Source organism: Talpa europaea, assembly GCF_964194135.1.
Source record: "Talpa europaea genome assembly, chromosome: 1".
Lineage (NCBI taxonomy): Eukaryota > Metazoa > Chordata > Mammalia > Eulipotyphla > Talpidae > Talpa > Talpa europaea.
This window is the reverse complement of record NC_140073.1, coordinates 112,969,580-112,994,380: the sequence shown is the minus strand read 5'-3', so window position 1 is coordinate 112,994,380 and position 24,801 is coordinate 112,969,580. Positions and strand designations below refer to the sequence as shown.

Genomic DNA, 24,801 nt, shown 5'->3' with positions numbered 1-24,801 from the left:
TCCTCATATCTGCCCATGACATCACCCTCTGCTGCATAATCGGACCTGCAGCCCACCAAGGTTCCTAGTCTCTTGGGCTCGCAACAACCCTCCAACCCAAAGAAAAGTCACTGAAGCTGTGAACACAAGGGCTAGGCCACCCAGGCCAAAACTCTCCCTACCCTCCAACCCTAGTCCCAGGGGCTATTCCTGGGCTCTTCAGGCTCTGGAGCTGCCAGGGGCGGGCCTAAGTCCCCATCACGAACCTGCTTTTCAATAGGTAATGCTTTACCAATATGAAAGAATGATCTCAACAGTCATTGTACCTTAGTCGAGAAATACAGACATGCCAGCTTTAAAAATACAGACATCCCAGTTTTAAAAAACAATTCAGAGTTGCTCAGTTGTGAGCTATCATTGTTAGGGATTCACAATTCTGCAACCATCAACTGACCACAAATCATGGTCCTCCATTTTGAAAGGAGCGTGATTCCATCGTTAATTACTAAAAATACCGTTCTACAAAGATTCCATTTATTATTGAGAAATGCTTTAGGGCCAACAGTTACATTGCATATTTTGGAGAAGCATTAAGTCAGGATTTGCCGCTGAGTGCTTTGGGGCGGATACTCTTCCGCCATGCGCAGGTCAGCCCTATGCGCAATGCGGCAGACTGTCCAAGGGTTGTAATCTTTCACAATGTGTCTGTCCATAATGCAATAGGCAGCAGGGTTTGAAAACAGCATCCTCAAATGCCTTTCAAAATCAGTGGGTGAAATAGTATTCTTTTTCTCCCTGCAATTTTCTTTTATCTCAGATAATGTTTCAGTTCAGTAAATTTGAAGTGGAGGGGGAAATGTTATATAATATTTATTTTTAGGCAAAAACCACAATACATTTAGAGAGCAAAATATCTACTCTTCCTACTCTGGCAAATAAGAAACACACGCGATGTTTGAACTTAGACATGCTTCGCATTTCTGAAATGTCTATTGGTTTTTCCCTCAAGACCTGCACCAGATTTTCTGACACTACTACCTCCCAAAACATGCATCCATTTTGTGACATAAAATAATCCAAATTCCCCTGGCAGATTACTAGGTGTGGGAGAAATCTTTCTTAGGTTAGGTTGTTGCAAAAATTCGCTAAGCACTATAGAAACAGTTAAAAATATTTAAAATTCCATCTTATACACAAGGCCCAATGAACCATACCCCCCTAGAAGTTAGTCAGCAGCATTCACCAAAGCCTAGATGGACAAATCAAGCACATCTTGGGCGCACAGAATCCACCCCACCCCACCTCCACCCCAAACCCTGACCCTTCATGTAACACCTGTTAGCCTGAGATACCTCTGACCACAGACAAACGACAAAACACTGCTCTATAACTACAGTGCCTTTAGTGACCCCCCAGCAAAGCTGAGACGTCCAGGAACCACCTACACACTCTTCCCAGGATGGGGACGAAGGAGCTCTCCACCCAAGAACTGGGGTCCTGCCTGCCGCTATCCACCTCTTGGAATCTCCAGAGGAAATGGGACTTCCCTTCGTTTTATGAGTTCAGCGGGACTCCACCGGGCGTCCCAGGGGGCGCCAGCTCTGAGATGAGAATGACTACGGATCAAGGGGGGCAGTCACCCCAGATCCCAAGGAAGAGTAGGGGGTCAGTTGCCCCAGGGGGTGGGTGCCTCGAGTTCCCCGGTGTCAGTGCGCGGGGCGCGAGGAGGGAGCGACTCTTACCCGGAGGCTGCAGAGCTGGAGGCGGCGGACGGCCCCGGCGGCTGCTGTAATCCATTGGGCGCGCCCGGCCGGGCGCACCCCGGGCTGCAGGGACCCCTCGTGTCGGAGCAGACGCGTCGGAACCGCGTGGCTGCGGTCACCCCGAGCAGGCCGGCCGCTCCGCGAGGGCGGTGTCAGCGCGGGCGGGGGCCTGGGCGCCCGGATTCCTTCCGGGCTCCTCCACCCGCCGGGCTCCCCACCAGCTCCGGGGGCGGCCGCGGCGCAGCCCGGGCAAAGCGGCGGGGCCAAGTCGGGCGCCCGGCGGGAGCCGAGGCCGCCGCGAACCCCGCAATCGGCGACTGGAGCCCACCTCTGCAGAGACAAAGGTTAGAAAAAGAGGGGGTGAGGCTCTAGGAAGGCAGAATGCGGGGGGAAATTCGCCTGGGAAATCAGGAAAAAGGCCGTGAAGGCAAGCGGCGCCTGCACATGACCAGCCGCAGCCAATGACGACCGCAAATAGGTCATAAAAAGGTCTATTACCAAGTTGTAAATTTTCTTCAAACAAAAAGGAATTTACTGCAATTCCTTGCGGATTTTGCACATACAGCTCGCAAGCGCCATGTTTTTTCCTCTCTTTCTCCCCCTCTCCCTCTCTCTCTCTCTCTCTCTCTCTCTCTCTCTCTCTCTCTCTCTCTCTCTCTCTCTCTCTCCCTCCTCCCCCCTCCCTCTCTCCCTCCTCTCTTTTCCTCTGCGCCCCCCTTTCTGGGCTCTCTCATTCTTTCTTGCTTCCAAGGTTCCTGACTCTCTCACCTTTTCTAGGAATTCTTTATTTTCTTTCTTCCCCCTCCCCTGGTTTGTCTTGAAACCTCTGCTCACATGGGCACTATATTAGGGTGAAAATGAGTGTGGTGTAGTACCTAGGAGCACTGGAAGGTGATCTTGGCAGTCAGCCCCCTCCAACTCTCCTCCCTGGGAGGGGGGGCGGATCTTGGCTTCTCCCCTCCCTCCCCTCCCCTCCCCTCCCCTGCCCTCCCTCCTCCCCCTTGCTCTCAAAAAGGCCGGCTCCGGAAGGGCAGCTAAGTACTTTCGGTTTTTGCCCCTCTTATCTCCCGGCCAGCCCGCTCCAATCATCTTGCCCAGAAAACCTGGACTTTGCAGGCCAAGAAAGTGTGCTCTCCCCCCACCCCCTATGCAACATAAATTGGGGGCCTTCCCTTTTCTTGGGGCTTCTGCAGTAGGAGATTGAGTGACCTACCAGCTCAAAGTCTGGAAATGGTTTTAGCACTTGTTAACTTCTTAAAAATAACAGTTTGAACTGTCACTGCCTGGTCTTTATCTGGGTAGAAAAGCCTTTTGGACAGTCCTTGGTTAAGGGTGAAACAGTTTTTCTGGATCTTCTCAGAAACCCCTTGCATTAAGTCTCCCCTAAGTGTAAATCTCATTTCTATGGAATTCAGTTCTAATTCCTCCTCTCTTCTCTCCCTTGCTCCCCAAATGTTTGTCCATTGAAAAGACTGCTCAGTGCAATATTGAAGACGACAGGGGGTCCATTTGTTCGGGAAAAGAGCAACTTCTCATTTCAGCCTTTAAAAAAATAGCCCTTTTTAAGGCAGGAGTCACATTCCCTTTGCACTTCTGACAAAAACTGTCCCAGTGAAACCCCCTGAAAGTAAATGGCCTTGGCTGGTCCCAGCACTCCCCTAACATTAATGCATGGGCATGGACATAGATATCCAGATTTCAGAACCTGCCAAAAAGATGTAACCCCTCCCTCCATTCCTTCAAGGACACTGTGTTTGGACTTATAGTAATACATTTATAAACATTTGCATTGAATATCTATGTGTAAGTTCTCTGTTACTAACATCCTCACACACCCAAGTAGCCCAGACATAAGAAACCCACAGCACCCTCTGGAGAAGGCCATTTTTATCTCTTGAAAAAGTCCCGACCTTCCATGTTTTTTATTTAAGGACTGACATCTGTCAGCAAAAGTCATATTCTTCTCAGTGTGCTCTAATTTTGCTGGAGGGACCATAGCAGCAGCCAGGTCCATTAAAATGTTCTCTCTCTTCCCTGTCTAGCCCTAGATGCCTGAAGGTTCAGCAAACCCCCGAGAAGCAGAGGACACAAGCTTGATGTGGAATAGAAACACCTGCATTGAAGAATAATAAAATGCTTTTAATTACACAAGAAAATGGGGCAAGTTGTTGGACCCTCCCCAGTCAGAACACTTCACGCTAGTCTACACATATAGAACTGAACAGATTGTTTGATTCTAAAATTTTCTGAAAAAGTCTCACTTGTCAATTTCTCTCATTATCCTCTCCCGCTACCCAAATAAAAGCAGAGCTTTACGACCCTCCTTTTCAGTGTGGGGAGGGAGGGCTGGGAAATAGTCTGCACTGAAAAGGCAGCCATATTTGCACTTTTCCCCCCTGTGCAGAGGTAAGCCATACCCCGGCTTTGTGGAACCCCCACAAGATGGCAGCTCCTGAACTGATTTTTCTCTAGGAATCACTGAGACCCAAACCCTCTTCAGTGTGTTTATGGAATCACGGAATCACTTGGAAGAAACTGAATCACTTGGAAGGCTTGGTTCTTTAATTCAGCATTAACATTGGAGGGTCTTAATTTTGTCTAAAAGCTTTACAGATCTCTCTAAGCAGACTAAATAGTCCAGAGCAGAAAAGCATTGCCTAGGACTGCCAATGGGGTCTCTGAAAATTTATGCAAATTTCTGCAGCAAAAATCTTTGCTTGCTTGTTGCAGCACCCCTCTGATGTTTACAGATAGGAGCCAATTAGAAAGGCATCTTCTGCTCATCCCTGCTTCAGTCTGCATAAAGCACTATGATGGGGGTGGAGGTTTCTGCCCACTGTAAAAAAGAAGGTGGTGAGTGTGTGTGATGTGTAGCTCCCCAAGCTATTTGGAGACAGAGCTATGCCTTTTCCCAACTGCAAAAGGAAACATATACCTACACTTTATTACCAACAGTTTTCTGCGCACTTATCACCTATGTGTGTATATATATATATATATATATAAATAAAGCAATACCAAATTTATACATGTACAAATATTCTCAAATATACCAGTTGTTACAACAGAGCATTTTTCTGTACAGGAGTTACGATATTACTATGGGTTAGGGGGCCAGTGGGGCCAAAAGTTACACTTTTAGAGCACCACTGAATGCAGAGGAAATAAGGACATTTTTTTTTTTAAACCTCCCTTTTCTCTAGATTTTCACACCCATCCATGGATTAGGTTCCTCACCTGATAATCTTGCACAAATCAGAGGCTCTAAAAGTGACTTCGGGGGAGCATTTTTGAATGGGGGACATTGGATTTTGTTATAGACAGGAAACCCTTAAATCAAGGGCAGCTGGAGTTTAGCCAGCACCAGTCTCTGACCAGCTTACTCTGGGCTGCAACCCCTCAGGCTGTTCCCTGGCTGTGCTTTCAGGAGCGGAGTCTCCTTACTCTGTATACGGCAACAGCAAAGTCTCAGGCAGTGCATAGGGCAAAACGTTTCAGATCTAAATCCAGTATGTGCGTTTGCAGCTGTCTCCTTTGTGCAAATGTTTCTTAAGCTGGGGCCACCCGGACTTAAAGTTGTCTCTCCTGGCTCAGGTCAGCAAATGCCACAGCCTAGGACTTTTTCCTGGGTAGAATGCCAGGTGGTGCTTCTCCTCTGGCCCATCCAGTGACGACATTTCCCTGGTCCTTGAGTGAAAGGCCTAAAACTATAGGAGTTCGTTTTCTTATTGTGCAATGAAATCACTCTGAAAATTAAAATATACCTCTTTAAAATAAACAGGCTTAGGAAACGCAAAGAACTGTTTAACGTTTACCTGGTAAAGGTGCTTTTCCTTTTGTGAAGAGACATGTTTATTTGAATTTCTCCTCTCTCCTCTTCCCCTCCTCTTCCCTCATAAAATGGCAGCTGCGGTAGCAGCCTCAAATGGAAAATGGATATCCCGTTAATAACAGATCCCAAATCCCAGCATTAGCGCCAGTTCAGTGAAATTAAACTGTGATGCAACCTGGACTCTGATTCCTTTCCCACTCGGGCCTACAATTGGAGGACCTTGTGAAGTTCAAAGCTTTCAAAGCATCTTAGAAAGGGTATTTACAGCAAGATGAAGTCAGGATAGCTTGTCCAGCCCTCTCTAGAATGAAAACCCCTTCCTCCCCTCTCTGGTTACATTCATTTATCTTTTTTTTTTTTTAAATATAGTGGGTCCATTTAATTCCCACCCCTTTTTTAATCAAATAGAAGCTTCATTGGAAAGTTGCCTTGGTATAATATAAGCTCAGGCCATTGATCCTGACTCGGGAGAAAGGTTATTTGCGGCGCTCAAAGACACTAGTTCTAGAAAAAGATTCATTTCTTTATTAAGGAGCTAGCTATGTTCTGCAGCGGTTGTTTACACTCATTTTTTTTCTGCATTTGCTCTCGCGGCTTGTTTCAAACAGGTGAGGCCATCCTAGAGAACAGCAGAGGACGTACCAACCGACATCTGAGACACACACAGCAAGTTGGCTCAAAATGGGCGTGCAGAGTGAACGGAATACAAATAAATATGGCACCTACTAAAAAAAAAAAATGGAATCACAGCAGCGGCCACAGCATAGAAACCTAGCAGTTTTAGGCAACACCAAGTGTGGTTTCAAAACGAAAGTAGGTTGAAAAATGAGAGGAATCCCACAAGGCGATTTGCTAGAGTGAAAAGTTAATGAGTGAAAATGTTATAATTGGCTTTTCAAGTATTCATTCACTCTAGATGATTAAATGGCATAATTTGTACAGGCTACAGAAAAACTATTTAAATGTTAACTTTAACTTTGACATTGTGCTGAAACTTCTGCCACTGGCCCAACACCGTCCCGAAGTTTAAGGAAGCGGCAGAACCCGGACTACACATTACAGTCTTTAGTTAACATGTGCTTTTCAAATATTTGGCCCAGACTTTTCCCCGAGATATTACATTAACAAAATACTCAAAGAAACCTTTTAGGAGTAAAGAAAAGGCATCCGAACCATTCATTATAAAAGAAGAAAGAAAAAAACATAAATAATACATTTTGATCAAAATAATATAAAGTAAATATTCTGCAGGCATAATTTTTTAAAAAATTAATAGACTTCTTTTAATTTACTCACCATAAAGAAAAGATTTAAAATGTTCAAGTGCACTTGTCTGATTAATAAAGCATTTTATATTCAGTTATTTAGTGCTAATCATTAGGAAGTTTACGTTGTTGAGGCAAATCACCAGTTGAGACATTAAAAATTACCATTTTCAAAATATAGCTACAAGGTCAGTATCAAATTACCCTTACATAGGTCAGCTCAAGCGTGCTTCTAGGAGATGCTAGAAACTTTTTTTTTTAAACACCCCAATCCCTCTCAAAGCGAAGAAACCTCAAGAGCAGTGACATGAAGGTAGCTTGAAATAAGGTAAAGTCCTTTTCCAACAAAGAAAATAGGTGGTGTCCACCAGCATATGTTGATCATTAGTTTTAATAGTCTGTGGTAAATTTTTAAAGGTAGAAGTTAATTTGTCGGGCCCTCGGCTCTGTCTTCCTCCAGCTCTTGGGCTTCCTTTTTAGTTTCCCCGTCTTTCACCTCCTGTCGGGAAACCGGGAATTTGTCTTTGTTGTTCTCCTTTTTCCATTTCATCCTCCTGTTCTGGAACCAGATTTTTACCTGTCTCTCGGTGAGAGCTAAGGCGTGGGAAACCTCGATTCTTCTCTTCCTGGTCAGATAAGGGTTAAAAAGGAATTCCTTTTCCAACTCTAGGGTTTGGAAACGACTGTAGGTTTGTCTTCCTCTTCGTCTACCAGGAGCTGCTGATTACAACAACAAAAAAAAAAAAAAAGAGGAAAATAATTGTTTAAAAAATGGAATGGTGTCTCTGTGGGTTGCTGGAGGTTTCTGGACCAGGTCTAAGGGCCGGACTGTACAGAACTCTCCTTAGCTCTTGTATATGTAGGATTTGCAGGCAAGAGGGGCAGAGAGAAGGTCCTCACAATCACTCTGTCCCCATCATCTTTACATGGTTTCTACTTTAAGGGGAAAAGTCTGTATTACTTTGAGTAAGAGCCACTGCAGCTACACAGGAGAGGGAGAGAAAAAGCGAGTTTTAAAGCCAGAACGTGAGATGAAAGTAGATTTCTCCCCTTTCCCCAGTTTGGAAAAAAAAAAAAAAAAAAGGCATCCCAACCTTGTGGTCTCATCCAGGGAAACATTTGAGAAGGAGACGAGCTCTGATTTAAGTGGTCTGGGTCCTCGCCAATATTACCACTGGACGATTTACAGTCAGGATATTGTACCAGCTCGGCCTCTTGCTGGGTCGTAAAAATCGGCTGTCTCTGTAAGTTATCGTATCCGTAAAACTTCGCGGGCTCCCCGTGACAGGCAATCCCGCCACAGGGGGGAGGCGGCGGCGGAGGCGGAGGGTGCGGAGGAGGAGGAGGGGCGGCCCGGTAGGCTGCGGCCGGGCTGCCCCCGCCGGGGTGGAAGTAGTCCTGGCCGGGGCCCGGGGCCCCCCCAGCGCCGCACCCCGGCCCCGCGGGCGGCGGGGAAGGGTGCGGGTGCGCGTGCGCCTGCGGGGGCGCGTGCGGGAAGCCGGCGGCGCTGTTGCCATAGAGCTGCAGGGCGGCGGCGGCCGCGGCGGCGTGGCGGCCGCCGAGGTCGGGCGCGAAGTGACAGTCGTAGTACGTGGGATGGACGGCCTCGCCCGCCGCCGCGGCCGCCGCCGCCTTGTACTTGGAGTACAGCGGGTTCACGAAGTACGAGCTCATCGGGGCGGCGGCGGCCGGGGGCCGAGGGGCGCGGGCGAGCGAGCGGGCGGGCGGGCGGGCGGCGCGGGCAGGGAGCGCGCCTCAGCTCGGCCGCTGCCGCGAGGGCCTCTGGGGCGGCTGCTCGCGCGGCGCGGCCGCCGCTACGTCGCCGCTGCCGCCGGCTCGCCCGCCCGCGCGTCGCCTCTGAGGCCCGGCCGGCGCGGGCGCCCGGCTACTGGGCGCTCATGCCCGGCCCTCGCGCTCGCGCCGCCTCCCTCGAGGGTCGCGGGGCCTCACCCAGCCCCCGCGCTCCGCCGCCCGCCCTCTCCGGGCGCGCGCCGGCCCGGCCGCCGTGGGATCGCCGCCGCCCGGGTGACCGGCCCCGCCGCCGCCACTGTTTCCTCTGAGGCGCCAGCGGCCCCGAGCGCACCGGGACGAGAAAAAAAAGTGCGCCCGGCCCACGGGGACACTCTTTGGCTTCGGCTTACAAGCCCCCGCTCTGGAGGGGAAAGGAAAAAAAAACACCCTCTGCCCGCCGCCACCTCTCACCTCGCCCCCCCCGCGGCCCCCTCCCACCGCTCTCGTCGCCGCTGCCGCCGAGGCTGCCGCCCCGGTGCGCCCCGGCGAGGCATTTTCGCACCACGCCACTGCGCGGACAGGCAGCGAGATGGGGGCGAGATAACCGCGCGGAGGGATCCGCGCGGAGGCGACACCATTGCGCCCGACGGGACGCCTCACGCCGGCCGGGAGATGCCTCCGCCGGCCTTAAAGGGGGCCCATAAAGCCGCACTGCCAAGGGCTGGCGGGGCCCCTGGGGCCGCGGGCGTGCGGACCGCGGCCGGCGGGGCGGGGGCGCGGCCGAACCTTACACTTGGGGGGAGGCAGGGAGGCCACTCCCAGGAGGCTGCGGAGCAGAGGACTCCCTCCCCAGGTCCCCGGGGCTGCCCCGCAGAGCTGGCCGCGTCTTTTTGCACTGACGGACGCGCGGGCGCAGCCTGTCGGGACAGTCCAATTGGAGTTGGGTCCCATCGAAGCGCTTTGATTAAAGGCCACAAGGGTGACCCTAAAGCCGGGCTTTATCACGGCGAATCTCTAAGTCCTTCTTTACCAGCTGAGCGGGCCTTGTGGAAATGAGATGTACATTTACCCTTGACGCACTGCACGCCTGGCTGAGGCTCCCAGGTTAATTGATATTTAATGGAAATCATGCCCATGAATATAGTTTCCATCATTTCACCCTTGATAGACGTCAGCGCTCGGCACAGGGGGGGGAGCTGAAGAATGTGGGTGGGGGGGGGACATTAGCATTGCTGAGGGAGTAAATAGAGAAGCGAAGAGAAATGTTCCAGGGCGGGACGCAGGACTCCCTCAGGGGTGGGTGGCCTTTCCGCGGGCGGGACGCGCGACTCCCCGCTCTCGGCCCCCGCGCCGAGCGGACCTGGGCCGGCGCCCCACCCCGACTCCCCCGGGCAGAGCGCGGGGGGCTCACGCCTGCGAGTCCCCCCCTTGGAGGCTCGGGGCCGGCGCTTGGATCCCACCGGTTCCAGGCAGCTGCAGGCGGCGCCCATCTTCTGCGAACGATTCTAGTTCACCCGCGAAGCCTGTGAAGTTGCTGCCAAGAGTGGGCGCCGGGCTGAGTTTAAAGTTACTAATTTCTCCCAAAGAAAACAATGAGAAGCCTCAGCTTGTGCATGATGTGGAAGAGCAACGTCCCCGAGTCCTGTGGGCAAGTCGAGCGCGGATCAGCAAAATAGTGTTCATTTTCGAAGCCTGCTCTTTAGCCACTTTGGCGTTGCGCCACCAATCGCCTTCTCTCCCCGACATTGTTTCCCCGCTCCTATTTTAATATCCAAATACGTGTACTATCTCTCTCGAGTGCGTTTTCCCTTGCCTACGCAGCCTTTTTCGTGGGTTCTTTGGGCGACCAAATCCCCTTTTCCCTGGGAAAAATCCACGGCTGTGAAGACACCAGGCCCACCGGCCTTGAGCACCAACCTCTTAAACACGCTGGAGCCCACAGAGGGCTCTCCTGCTAAAGCTGAAACACAACACGCCGGTTTTTCACGCCAAATGCGAAAGTCTAAAACCCCCGGACTGCCCCCACAGGTGCAGCACCCCAGAGATTTCAGCTCCCCCTATTGCTGGTGGGTTGGCCCAACATGTGAGTGCGAGATCCTGAGGTCAGTCCGCGTGGACTGAATATCACGTTTTTGCAAAAGGAGAAAATTATGTCGATATGTAAAGCCATAACAAGATAATAACGTCTAAACTTTTCATTGCTTCTACAGGGAATGGCTGGAAATGGTGAAGAAAAAAAGGATTGCTAATGGATCTCCAGATAATAAAGCCATGTTTTATTTAATTTTTAAATTAGCAGGGAGCGCAAGAGACTTTTGTTATGGGGGTGGTGGAAGGTAGGGCTTTCTGTTGTTTTCTGCTGGTTGTCGCCAGATAAAACTTTCTTTAAATCGGAAGGCAATGAATCGATTCTGACTTCCAAGATTTGTGCTTCTGTGTTGCAAATGCCCAATTAAAAGTATTATTTTCAGTAAAGCCTTGAAACTAACTTTGTAATTGTGACTGTTTATTTCATTCTTTGGCGTGCGTGCGAGTGCATGTTTAAACCCTCGATAAATGAGTATGTTTTGGAATGGAACGAGCTTGACGCCAGATCTCAATGATACGAAATATCGTTTAGAACTGTGTGATTCCCGGGGGACGAAAAAGAAGCAGCACTAAAACTACAGAATTCACTTCTACACTTTCTGGCCTAATAAAGAAACCATTACAACACATTTCCTCTTGGGATAAAACTTTGTTTTTCAAGCATTCTGTTTGTAACATGAGTGGGGAAAGCGCGATTTACTTAGTAAACAAAGATCTATACTTTTACACCTTTCCGTTTTGATAGAATGAGGTAACTTAACCATGTTTTTTTTAGTTTCAGCTGTACCGTAGTCCAAATTTTCTGAAGTCTTGACTAAGCCCAAATTTTATACCTCACAAACACGACTGGAGAATTTAATGGGGGCACACTTCTTTTTGGTTAAATTTATCCTAATTTGGAATTTAAAATAAGATTGTAAATATTTTTCATGAAAACCGTCCTGCGCCGCAGCGCCAGCTTTACGAGATCACAAAATGGAGTAACGGCGCCCTCTAGTGGCCAAACGCAACCTCGAGCCGACCGTGCTTAACTTCGCTTTTATTCTACTCAAACCAATTCCAATCTTGCTCTTTAGTTTGACTGGGGCTTGGATCGCTGACAATAATACTGCTTCATCCCTTTGATTGTCAACAAGTCAAGTGCAGCAAACAGGGGCTCCTGAATGCCAAAGATATTTGTGCTCCCAAGGGCTTCCAGTACAGTCTTTTCCAAAAGCTTCCAGGCTTTCCTTTGCCAGACAAATTAGGTTTCCATTCTGTAATCGTCCACATTTAAGGACGCGCCAGATTTAACAAAAATTACAACTTTCTAAATTTTAACGGCAACAAACTTTTAAAAAAAGGGGGCTGGGGACTTCGAGAACTAAGAAATTATGTGTTAATTCTGATAATTTTCTTCTTTTAAAGCTATTACTTTTAGCATTAAATCGTGAATATTTGCTATTTTGTAATTTGTAATTCAGGCCCATTTTGCTGGCCAATGGCAGGGGTGAGGTGGGGGGAACTAAAGCTTTTTTGCTGGATTTCTAAGTGGCTCTCTGGAAAAGCCCTGTTGGGTTGTGCTCATTGAATCTTCTGTGCACAATAAATGAGATTTTAAATTTACATCAAGTCAGTGTGAAATGAATTATCTGTACATTCCACTTGAATTTATTTTTAAAGCAAAGACTTTAATCATTTTAGTTGTTTCCTGCGAGCATAATCTTTTTTTCCCTCATTTTCAAAAGTGCTTCCCTCCAGTCCAGTTGTGATCTCTATTCTTTTAATAAACAAATAGAATTTCTAACAATAGTTTTCCTGCAAAGTTTGGCATGGAGAGCCAATAACTTAATCTTTTCCCACCCACCATGCCACTGCGAGAACCTCCCCTGAGTAAATGACCCAAGATCACTGGCCCTCCCACTCCCAAATAACAAGCTGGATTAAAGAAAAAAAAATTAGCTAGACCCAGCCACAGTAAAAATATTGTAAACAGCCACCCACACTAGACTACTTCTAATACCCAGTTCATTTTTTTTTTTAAATCAGAAATCCATCATCTTCTTTCTCCCCTTCCTTTCCCTCATTTTTATTTCCTAGGTGCTCACACTCACCCGAGGGCTCCCAGGCCCTAGCTTTCTCGGTCCAAAGCAGTTTTGTTTATATTTTATTGTCCAGATTTTAAGACCCAGTTTTGTCTGCATTTTTCCTTTCCTCCCACAAACACAAACATCAAAATGAGATGGTTTCAAAGCGAAGCGCCGGACCTGTCGTAAACTCATTACCTCCAGACGTCTCGCCGGCTAGATGGCTTTATGACACCTTGGTTCTTCCTGTTTTCAAAGAGCCCTAGGTATCGGGTTGGCGGTAGGGGTGGGGGTAGGCAGCACCTTCTGCCGGATCTGGGCCTTGGCTTTCCCTCCCAGCCCCCCTCTGCTTTTCCTTCAAGTCCCCTCTTTCATCAGGATCCCCCAAAACTCTGCCGTCGCCCCCGCCTTCCGCCCAGCCCAGGCAGCCTGGCGCCGGCCTCTTGGCCTGCAAAGGCCATGCTGGGCCCGAACCCTCACTTACAATGACCTTCATTTTAGCCTCTGAATGCGGCCCTCAGAGGGCCAAGCTGGGGGCTAAACACACAGAAGCTGGATGGGGGAAGGGGGCGGTGGGATGAGGGTAGTTGCGGAGGAGAGCCTTGACCATTTTGATCTGTTAAGGTCACTTTGTGGCTCCTGTGGGGAGGGGCAGAGGCTCACAAGCCTAACTGGCTCAGTCCTCCTGGAACCAGCCAGCCCCGCCAAGCTGGAGGTTGCTCCTGAGTATAGAGTTGGTCCTTTTCTTTTTGTGTGGGCGGGGAAGACCCCGGTCTGAAGGCTGGGGTTCCAGCAGCAGAGGGGTCCTGAAGTGCAGTGTGCCAAAGTCCCAGCAGCGGATTCCTGGCTCCTGGAGCCCATAGGATCCACTGGGCCCAGGGCACAGAGTTCTCTTATGTACTGAAACCAGGTTAGGGAAGGACCAGCTGCAAGGTCCCACTACCCCCTCCACCATGTGCTCTAGGCTAGGTGGACCCACATGAAGGGACACTTGGAGGCACATCAGAGAGACTTCTCAGGTGGAAGGGTCCTGGATTTTTAGCAGTGTCTCCATCCTAGGGACAAGTCCAGTGGGAATGACATTTGGCAGAGAGACAGAGAAAGTAGGCACACAGCGTTCAGGGCCAGCGTCTAGGCTCCATTTGATCAGGTCAGCATTTATTGGTAGGAACGGTAACATTTACAACTGGTCCTCAGGCAGGAACCCCGAGGGCCTGCACCCGCGGCCGCCCCCGCGAGCCAAGCACTCTCCGGTAGAGAGCAGCTCCTCCAGTGCACTGAGAATAACCCCCCCCCCAACCCACCTGAAGCCCTGGGCTCCTGGCTAGGCCCTGTTCCAGGTCTCAGTCGAGGGCCTGCGGGCTCCCTGAGGAAAGGGGGTCTTTCTTAACCGGTGTGCAACCCAGCGGGGCCTCCGCCTGGGCGAGCCTCCGCAATGTCGTTGCTCTGCCTTCATTTTCCGAAACCGGGCGCTTTTGGGCCCTGCTTGAGCAGCGCTGGGGGCTAAACTACAGCACTTTTCAAAAACATGGGGACATTTACACAGGAGAGGGCTCCTCAAGCCAGCGTGCACTCACAAAATAAGCATTTCCTAAGGAACCAGCGGGGCGCAAAAGGGAGGGAGCGGGACAGGGCAAAAATCCCAAAGCCACTTGGTTTTTCCAACATATTAGCGAGCAAACAGAGTCCCCAAATACCTCACAGAGACCAACCGCACAGTCACTTCTACCTAAAAAAGAAAAAAAAAGTCCGAGTCGCTGGAGAGTTTCTGGAAATCAAGCACCCACAAAGGAAAAAAACCCCACTGCCTTTGCAAAACAGAGCGGTCCCGCCGGCGCTGCGCTGGGTCAGTCTCCTTTGGGGCATTTCTCCTTGCTCATCTTTTTCATTTTCATCCTACGATTCTGGAACCAGATTTTGACCTGTCTCTCTGTGAGGTTCAGAATCCTTGCCACCTCATAACGTCGGTCCCGGGTGAGGTACATGTTGAAGAGGAATTCCTTCTCCAGCTCAAGCGTCTGGTATTTGGTGTAAGGACAGCGCTTTTTCCGGGTGGAGCGAGCGTGGATCCAGTTAGCTGCGGGGTTGTCTACGAAGAGGGGGGTTTGCAGAAGGGGAGCGAGGGGCGGAGGGGAGGCAGGGAGAGACGACAGGGTGGGGGAGAGAGGTCGTTAAATTAATTTCACCAAGGATGGCCGCTTTTCACAACTTGGGGTGAATTATCATAAAAAGCCTTAATGTCCGCGCACTGTTTACCGTACAAACCGCGCGCCCAGGGTAGGTGGTTATGGGAAGCTTTTTTATGGATGCATGTTGCTCGCCTAGGCTAGGGTAGGCGTCTAGACGTTTTTATAGGTTAGTAAAACTATCAGTTTTGCACATTCGAGCCTTACAGGTTTCAGCAATAAATCAGGGGGCAATTTCTTTTGCACTTACTTGGGTCAAGTTGCTGCGGTGGCGGCTGCGGATGCTGCTTCTCCTCCTCCTTCAGCGGGCAGCCCGGGCTCGGGTGGTCGCTGCAAGCCGAGGGCTCCGAGGAGCCGCCCGCCCCGGACCCGGACCCGGACCCGGACCCGGACCCGGACGCGATCCCCGCCCCGGGCCCGGCTGCCCCGGGCGTCGCTGCTGCCTTGTCCCGTAGGAACGAGTTGCACGAGAACTCGGGGCCGCCACTCCCCTGGGACTCGCGGGCCGCGGCGCACTCAGTCCGTTTGGAAGTGGAGGACGAGGACGTGGAGGAGGAGGTGGCTGGGGTCGGGGCCGCTCCGGCTTCAGGCTTAATCCCGTAGTGGCGCCCGTTGGGTGGGCCGCCCGGGCCGGGGCTGGGGCCGGGGCCGGGGCCGGGGCCCGAGCCCGCGCCGCCCCCGCCGCCCGCGCCGCCGGGGAAGCCGGGCAGCGGCTCCATCCAGGAGCGCACGTAGCGGCCGGGCTCCGAGGCGGCGGCGGCCAGGGGCGGCGGGGGCACGTACGGGTGGTAAAGGCCGCTCATCGCCGCCGCGGGCGGCTGGGCCGGCACCGCGGACCAAGAGGCGGAGAACACGGCAGATTTGGGGGCAAAACTACACGAGGCGAACTCGGCGGCCGCGGCGGGGCTGTCGGCCACACCTGCGGGCCTGCCCTGCGCGCCGGGCCCCGGCGGTCCGAAGCGCGCCGCGAACACCTCGTCGCCCTCATGGCCTATGAGCGAGTCCACGAAGTAGTTGCTGAGGGTGCCACTGGAGGACATTTTGAGGCGCCGCGCGCTCCCACCCAAGGTTACACTGCCCGCCGCCGCGCCGCTCCCCGCCGGCGCCCGAGCCGCCGACTAGTTCGCAGGCTGCAGCCTCCACCATTGGTCGCGCGGCCCACGTGATCATATTTACCAATACCGGGAGTAAATCAGTCCGCTAAACTGGGGGCTGCTGTGATTTAAAAAAAAAAAATCATCATCAACATAAGCCCTGCAATTAGAGCCCGCGGGCCCGGGCCCGTGCGCCCCGCTCGGCCCGGCCCGGCCCGGCCCGGCCAGCCTGGCGGCGGCCGGGGCCACCCGTCCCACCGCGGCCGCAGGAGGCGCCGGGGACTATTTGTTCGCGTCCACTTGCCGCCCTTGGTCTTCCAGTCCCGATCCCGACGCTGCCTCCCCGGCGCCGGGGCGCCCGGGCGCGCGTGTTGGGTGCACGGAGCGCGGGGCCAGCCTGGAGCGAGCCGGGGCGCACAGGGCCGCGAGGGCCCCGAGGCAGGCCGGGCTTCGGAGGCGGCCCCCTGGCGCCCGAGGGGAGTTCTTTGCTCGGAGCCTCTCTCTCTGCCCAAACCACCCCTCCCCTCCCTACATACCCACACACGCTCTCTCACAGCTTGTCGTGTTGTTTAAAACAGGTGGAAGACCTCTGTAATGATATTATGCCTTTCAATAAAAATTTTATGAGGTGTATTTGATTATAGATTAATGTGTCCCTAATAAAACGGACGGATGGAGCAGTTCGGAGGGCCCCCTCCCCCTACCGCACTCACACACGCCGGCGCAGCCACACACACCCCCGACGTGAGGCTGAGCACACGCCGCGGCCCGAGGGGTTAGCCGAGGTGGCCCGGCCCCAGGGTTGGGCGCGGTGGCGGCCACGGCCGGCCGCGACTTCTGCCCGGCCTCGGAAGGGCCGGGTGGTTGGCGAGTCCGCACCGCGCGGGCAGTGGCGGCCAGACTGCCTCGTCTTCTCCTGGGCTACTGCAAAGGCCCTGCAAGAGAACACGCCATCGGGCAGAAGCCTAGTGCTGGCGAAGGCCCACTCCCACCCGCCGGCCCGACCTTGCCTCAAAAAGGCCGGGGAAACTGCATCTCCCCAGGCAGGGCCGCTTGACATGCTTCCCACTTGGAGGCCTGCAAGTGGATTCCGGAGATGTCCTTAAAATGGCCTGGTCCTTGGGCTACTGTCTTCCGAATCCGCCCCCCACCCCCCTTTTTTGCCTCCAGAGTTAAGGTTGGGCAGCCTTGAATCTGAGGGAGATGCCCATTGTCACTCCCAAATCCATGGTACAAAGACTCAGAAGCCCGGCTGGGAGCCGAGACAAAAGCAGCTGGGCGCTCGCGGCGGAGGATTTGCTCCTCGCTCTACAAGTTGCCCAACGCACCCTTGGAGGGCTACCAGCCCACCTCGCGCCCCGGAAAGGAAGGGGGCAAATGGCTACTTATGGCCTGATTGATTGCTATTGCCAATGGCTTTCTGATTTTGTTCTAGAGGGGCCGCCTTTGCCTGTAGCACGGATTTTCCTCCGAGACTTGGCCCCTTGTCAACAACTAATGGCGCTCCTCACATCGCAGGGGATGGGTGAAGTTAAAATTGCCTTCCTTCTGCCCAACCAATGGAGATCTGGGGCAAATCTATTTCAGTGTTCCCAACCTGGCATTGATTCGAGCTGTTTCTTTGCCGCTAGGAAATGGCCCCTTAAAGGATCTCTCTCGGAATTCTGAAAGGTTTTTTATTTCAGGAGGGAATTTAAAACTCCAAATAAATTCTGTCTCCCCAAGACTTCCTGGATGAGGGGTCTAAGCTTAGAGTCGCCAAATAGATTGTTTATAGAGGAAAAATGAAAAGGACATGTTTTGTGAAGCTGCTTGAAGCTGTCTGAGACCCTTCGAAACCACAGCACTATCTAGGGTAACGAATTCTTGAATTCTCTGTTAGCTCTTTCCCCTAGACCCCAAGTTCTCTCCTCATTTCTCCCTGGCAGGGCTGGATTAAGTCTGGACTCTCTTGGGCCGAGGATCCTGCAATATCTACATCTATGTATACATAAACACTTGTGCAAGCTGTCTGGAGTTTTCTGAGCCCTGACTGCGGCATTTGGAACACTGGCCTTCATGGGAAGTCATGTTCATTTGCAAATTCTCTTTCAGTCACCTTTTGTACATTTCCCTGTCTTCCAGATACAGTGACTCTGAGGATCAGCATTTCGTAATTAAATAGAGGGAGGATTGACTGGGGGAAATCTTTTCTTCCTTTAACAAATTTTCATGTGGGCCACTAAAAGGTAATGGCAGCATAAAATTCTCCCACAAGGAAACCAGGGCAAAATGGGATGGGAAAACTCACCCATTTGGGGCTTTGCTGTAGCCTGGCTGTCTTGTGCTTGGGAATGGGGCTGGGGATGAGGAAAAGGGGGGCAGAACTGGATGCGATGCAATACTAGGCTGCTGCTTGTCCTTGTTCCTTTAATGGAGGCCCAGCGGCTTCCAGGTGGGCAAGACTAGTTTCAACCCAGCCCCCTGATGATGGTCCACCAGCTGGAATTCACCAAGATCCTCACTGAAAGCATTAAAAATAACACAACCACCACCAAAGAGAGGAAGATATACAAGTAGACAGCTCTGAGGAGCAAGCTGTTGGGGCACAGGTTTACTTAAAAGGCTCTAGGCAAGCTCCCACCCATTGCCAGTGCAATTATGTTACTATCAGTGAGGGGAGGAGGAGAGAGGACTCTCCTTCTTCCCAACTATGAAAACACAACACAGGCAGGCTGGATTATCACTTCCTCCACTAGTGACAAATGCTAAGAGAACTAGCAATTTAGGTCTCCTCCAGTTTCTCTCACTCATCTCCCTTGTCCCTGCTCTCTACCCCCAGCAACTGCCCGGAGCAAGCAGTTTAACAGAAAGATAACCTGGCCAAAGACTTTCATTTCCACCGTGACATATTTCCATTTCAGAAACCAGAGGGAACAAACTCGTTTCCAGAGTTTATTGCATTATACATGCGACCAGAACATGCACAGAAAGGACAGGTTGCTGTTGTATTTCTACCAAACCACAGATGCACCACAAGGGAAAGGCTACAAGGCATTAGTCGTCAATATTCCATCTCACCAAGGACAATTGCTAAATTCATTTGCGAAAAAGATAACATTGTAATGTGCTTTTTTATCCCCCTCCCCCCCAAAGCTTGTGGGTTTTCTTAAATTTTTTTTAAATATATATGTAATTTAAGTACTTTTTAGTACTGGATGTATTCAAAACGCCATGAACTCATGGACTAACCACACACACAGACCTTTTGTGTTAGGAAAAATATGAGAAAGTCACATTGCTGGATGGATGAATGGATTGATGGATGCTCTACAGTTCCAATAAGTTAAGACCCAAATGAAAATGCGCAGTAATAGTTACCCTGCATTACGATGAAAAAAATAATAAATTACACGTGCTAGTGTTTTAATATATATAGAGAGAGAGTCAGAGGGATTACAGATCACTTGCAGCACGAACAGAATGACCCCCAAAGTCACATTCTAGCAGGAAAACAAAACAAAAAACAAAGAGCAATGAAGGTTTTGTTTCCGCCTTCCTGGTCCTCCAGCACTGGGCCCTGGAACGCGGTGCTCCCTCTCTGATCCTGGCCTCTCCTGGGCCTCGGGACCTAAGAGAAGGTGAGGTTGGCGGTCAGTTCTCGGATCCGGTTCTCTCGGCTCATCTTCTTAAGTTTCATTCGGCGGTTTTGAAACCAAATCTTGACCTGCCTGTCGGTGAGGTTAACGCTCTTACTGATCTCTAGGCGGCGCTCTCGGGTGAGGTACATATTGAACAAGAACTCTTTTTCTAATTCCAGCGTTTGGTGCTTAGTGTAAGGGCACCTCTTCTTTCTGCCACTCTTTGCAGTGAGCCAATTGCTGGTTGGAGTATCAGACTTGATTTCCTCTAACAAAATTAAAAGGAGAAGAAGAAAAAATATCAAGAATTTTTTTTTTTCCCCTCAGTCTGTTCAAATGCACCCTTGGCCATGACCCTGCTGGCAGCCAGGCCACTTTGGGAAATGCTGGTATTAAACATTATTCACATGAGGTGGCACCTGGAAGGTGCATTTTGTAATTGATGCCAGGTTAGTTTAAATGCCCAAAATGACACAATGGGTGGGTCCTCTCGCCCCCCCTGTGTCAGCAGCGCGCTCTCTCACACTCTTTCTGTCAACTTTCTGACCTGCAAGAATCATTAGTGTAACAGTAAACTTTCAGGATCTCCCAAGCAACATTCTAAATGGTCACCTCATAACACAGCTGGAGTAGAAGAGGCAAGACACAGCCTGCACAAGCTCACCAATCTCACTGCTGCCTCAGGTTCCCAAGTCTGCCACTTCTTTCCCACTTCGCCTTGGCAGGCGGGTGCCCCACAGCCAGGTTAATAAGTTCCCATTCTATTTCAAAAGATAACCAAGGAACCAAGTATACCCTCTCTGCCTTACCTGGTCATTGTTGTAATCCCCAGAATTTCCTGAATTCTCACGCATTCTTGCCCCCACCCAAAAGCACTCCCCCAGAAACGTAGCTCCTACTGTAGCTCGCCCGCTGGATAACAGGGGAGAAGCTTAAGGCCATGGTTCCCTCTCAAAAAAGCCAGAGCCCCTGGCTCTTTGCCCTACCCCAGCTCTAAGGCTGGACCTGCTGGTTGGGCCAGGAAGGTTCTATCCTACACCCTCTGCCTTTGCCCCCTTTGTAAACAGATTGCAAAGCCTGCGGCACTTTCCCCAGACAAAGCCAAGGTTACCTAGCCCTGCAAAGGCGGGGAGCCCTGTTCCCCAGTCCAAGCGCCAACAGACCCAGCCATCCATTCCTCTTTCTGCCCCCAAGCTCGTAGGATGCGGGGTGCATACACTTGAACACGAACACGGTGTCTGGAACCACCTTAAAATCACCACTGTGCAAAAGGCAAAGCTGGAAGTGCAACTCTGAGCTGGGGGGAAAAAGGAGATTCTGGGGCTGTGTTAATGAGCCGCAGGTCTCATTTGCACTCTTTTGTTGCATTTCAGATCTAGCTCAGGAAAAATAAAACCGTCAAGCCCTTCCTCTGCCCTGGCGCCATCAGCGTGGCGCCAGGACTAGCCAGGGCCAGGAGGGCCAGGGCAGTTGGGGGGAAGCGGGGACCTTCTCGGGACTGAGATGGCCCCTCTAAAAGCCAGGAGAAACAGCACCTGCCAGTCGGGCCCCTCCTGGGCTTGGCGCTGGGCACACAGGAGCTCCCTCTCTGCCGGGTTCCCAGGCTGCACGCCCCGCTGGGGTGGCAACTCTGCTCATACCGACCTTTGCTTTCCTTCTCCTGTACTTCTGGACTGGACACGGAGACCTCAGCCAGGCAGCTCCTCTCTTCCGGAAGGCCGCCCTTGGCCTCGGAGCCCTCCACCTGGGAGACTTTGGTGGGCTCCTGGCCGCTGGCAGTCTCGTTCATCTTCTTTTCCATCTGTAGCTGGGCGGTCGAGAGCTGCGGCTTGGCCGCGCCGCGAGGGTTGAGCTGGAGCATGACTGTGGAGCTGCCTTCGGGACTGTTATTGTACTCTTGGGTTTTCCCGGTGGCGTAGGTCTGACTCAGTCTAAAATATCCAGGGACAGGAACCTCGGGGTTCTCAACGGGACAGGACTCGGGGACCAGCCTCTGGTACGAAGGGACCTCGGCCGAAATGAGTTTGTTGCGCTTATCAGAATACATGCAGCAATTGGATTCTTCCTTAATGTTGGTGGTGAAGGAGCAAGTGGGCACTTGCTGTGTAACAGGTTGCTCTATTCGACAAGATCTGTTCGGGTCTGTCCAACTGTCTACTTGAGGTATATAAGGATGCACATTCATACCCATATTTTGGTGGTTCACTTCTCTTTTGGCCAGAGACGGGAGCAGTCCACAGGTTTGCATTCCATAGGTCCCCATGTCTGCGCTAGGTGGTGGCATGTACATGCTGGCGCTGCTCGAATAAAAACTGTCACTCCTGCAGGCACTGATCAAGGAATCTACTAAAAAAGTATTAGCAGCAGGAGAGCTGTTGGGAAAGGACATTTTGGGGAGGAATTTGAAGAAGAGAGATTGTGTCCTTTGTAGGCTGACATCTCTAGGAAAACATTCCCCGTGTAATTGTGGATGCCTCTGCCGACCACATGACAACCAAGCCAATGAGATTTGAAAATGGCCTTGAGCCGCAGCCTCCTCGCGGGTCACGTGCTCCGGAGCCCGGCCGGCCGGCCGCCTAAGCGCGGACAACAGCGACATCTACTACGCGCCCGCGATAGTGCGCGCTGCGGAGAGCCCGGCCGGCCCTCCGCCGCTCGCCCGCCTCCCCCGGCGCCCGCGGCCGGCCGGCCCCACTCACGACCCCCGCCCCGGCCTCCCGGGCCCGCCGGCGCAAGGGAGGTCTCGGCCGCCGGGGCCCCCGGGAGGGCGCGCGCGGGGAGGGAGCCCGGAGCGCCGCGGCGCCGGCCCGCAGCTGCACTCCCCGCACACTTGCAGGCGGAGCGCGCCCGAGAAAACCGGGGCCCGGGCGGGGGTTGGGGGTCCCGGCTGGTTCATTTTGTACCGAGCAGCCTGGGAAGGTGAGTCAGATTCCCCGCGCTCTGAGACACCCCGTCGCAGGGACCCAAAGGAAACATCTCTGGCGCAGGGAGCCGGCCAGGGTGTCTCGGCGTGCGGAGGCGAGAAGGGCCGCCAGGGCGGAGAGGACACGCAGCTGGCCGCGCTCACAGTCCCACGGGCCGGTCCGCCCTGGCGCTGCCCTCACCCTCGGCCTTCCAGCCCCGGTTCCAGGCCCCTCCACGCCCTGGGGGGCCAGTGGCGCCTTGGGTCTTGGAGGAACCACAACCCAATCTCTGACGGCCCGACCGCTGGGGACTTTCGGTCCTGAGACAATCCCTCCCCAGCAGTTCGCTCTCCGCAAAAGCGTCCATCGGTGTTTCCACAGGGAGAGCTAAACCAAGGTTTCCCTCCTCACACACCCTGATACTAGAGGGCTAGGGGGAAGGAAGGCAGGAAGGAAGACAGAAAGAAAATAATTTTTTCAAGGGAAGGAGAAAACACTCGCTCTCATACTCCAGAAGTTTTAGAAAACTGATTGGGCCAAGCAGGAGAGCGTGAGAGAGAGAGAGGGGTGTCATTTGATTCTTCTACAAAGAAAAATATGTTTTCCTTTTATGGATTTTGTAAAAGCATTGGTTTCTGACAAGTGCAAGGTACAAAAGGTTGTGGAATTTATTAATACATATTAAGAAGAATCAGGGCGATCAATAAAATTCTCATCTACATTCTTGGGCTACTTGGTAATTTTCTTGCTTCTGAAGGTTTTTAAAGAGTTATACCCGCTGTTGCCACACACGGGAAGATATTTTATTAACAAATCAATCGAGACTTTGTAAAGGATAAGATTAATAGTTAAGATTTAGCATAATGGTGTTCGCTTTATGAATTATTGAAAATTATACTATTGATTTTTCCCCTTCACTACTAACCGAGAAGGTCAATTTTTGTTTTAACACAAATCGTCAAATATAAAAAGCTATACTTTTGTCAGAAGTTGAGTTTTATAGTTTTGGACAATTCCTAAAATTATTTGAAAAGGTTTTGCTTGGGTAAGGGGAGGGAGAGAAAACACAGGGAGGCATCTCAATCCTGTTTCCTCTGGTGAGGGAAAGTTCTGTGAGGGGGAGTGGGTCTGGGTTGTGGTTGAGCTCATTAAAGAACAACCACCACCACCACCATGGAAACTCAGAGTTTTATGAGAAACTTCTCCAACAACTTCCTCCCTTGTTCTCTGGTTGCAGGCGGGTGAGCAGCCCTTCTGAAGCCCTGGCCTCGGGCAGCAGCAGGGAGCTTTAACCTTGATTTCCAAAGGCTTGCCCTGGGCGAGGGGCCCGGCCAGGGTGCTGGAGCCGTCGCCGGCTTCCCGGATCCCCTTCCCTGCATTCGAGAGAAGAAAACTCTGATCGTGAACCAGTTCTCTGTCCAGGAAGGCGTCCGTGTTTTCTTCTCCCCACGCTCACCCTGTCATGGCCTGGCCTTGGGTTTCTGGCCCAGTGACTGAACTTGTGGGCAAATTGGGTTTCCACCTCAGCAGAACATTTCTTTAGAGTCCGAGGCTCATTAATGTGCCTCAGCCTTCTGGAGGATCTAGCAGCGAGTGCACTTCTTCACAAAAACCTTTTCCAGCAAAACCTTTGTCCCCCCCACCCCTCCCCAAAAGGAATCTCCCTGGCTTGGTGGAAACAGACACTGAACATTATTTTCAGCCTTGGGACTGCTTCGCCTGTCCCCTCGCATTGCCTTGGCCCAAACAATAACCCCTTTTAAAAAAAACTCCACAGTGGCAATGAGACAGACCTTTCAAACCTTTACGCAGCTGTTCAAATACAACATCATTGTCAGGTTAAAAGCCTGGCGCCTCTAACTACTCCGGCTGCGGGATGCCGGCCGCTGTAGCTGGAGGTTTAAACATTACCTTTCCGAAGGGGCGGCTGTTTCTGAGATTGAGGGTAGGGAGGGGGGAGGAAGACAGGAAAAAACAACATTTGGCTCCAGCCTGCTAAAGTCCTATCCATAGCTAACAGTCACTGACCAGCACCCCCAAAATCACCCTCTCACAAGGCAGAGATCAGGATCCCAGACACCGCTAAGCGTGCCCAGGGCTGGACAAAGTGCCCGCTGCACGCGCTCACGGCAGGCGCCCAGACGCCAGCCAGCCGGGTGCTCCAGCACTGTCTTGCCTTTGCGACCGGGCCAGGAGAGCTACCGGGAACTCGGCTGTCCGAGTCTCTGCATCCCGCTCTCCAGGCAAAGCGCTTCAATCTAATCGGGAATTTTA

General features: G+C 51.9%; 3 protein-coding genes across 4 annotated transcripts; all 3 read right to left on the bottom strand.

Moving 5' to 3' along the window:
* Positions 1 to 7,263: 7,263 nt before the first annotated feature.
* Positions 7,264 to 8,513, bottom strand: HOXD8 (homeobox D8; the record flags this gene model as incomplete). 2 transcript variants are annotated; one of them, XM_084229551.1, is made up of 2 exons in its annotated part: positions 7,264 to 7,559; positions 7,934 to 8,513. In XM_084229551.1, 2 exons carry the CDS (start codon positions 8,511 to 8,513, stop codon positions 7,264 to 7,266), a joined length of 876 nt encoding a protein of 291 aa, XP_084085677.1. The 2 variants fall into 2 exon arrangements, with proteins under 2 accessions (XP_084085677.1, XP_084085678.1); XM_084229552.1 differs by having other exon boundaries at positions 7,264 to 7,556.
* A 6,058-nt stretch (positions 8,514 to 14,571) lies between these two features.
* On the bottom strand, positions 14,572 to 16,080 carry HOXD9 (homeobox D9; the record flags this gene model as incomplete). The annotated part of the gene is given in 3 exon segments (XM_084238680.1): positions 14,572 to 14,813; positions 15,161 to 15,977; positions 15,979 to 16,080. Coding segments are annotated over 3 exon segments (1,161 nt in total).
* A 3,534-nt stretch (positions 16,081 to 19,614) lies between these two features.
* On the bottom strand, positions 19,615 to 22,223 carry HOXD10 (homeobox D10; the record flags this gene model as incomplete). The annotated part of the gene is made up of 2 exons (XM_084244195.1): positions 19,615 to 19,892; positions 21,269 to 22,223. 2 exons carry the CDS (start codon positions 22,221 to 22,223, stop codon positions 19,615 to 19,617), a joined length of 1,233 nt encoding a protein of 410 aa, XP_084100321.1.
* Between the last annotated feature and the right edge of the window lie 2,578 nt (positions 22,224 to 24,801).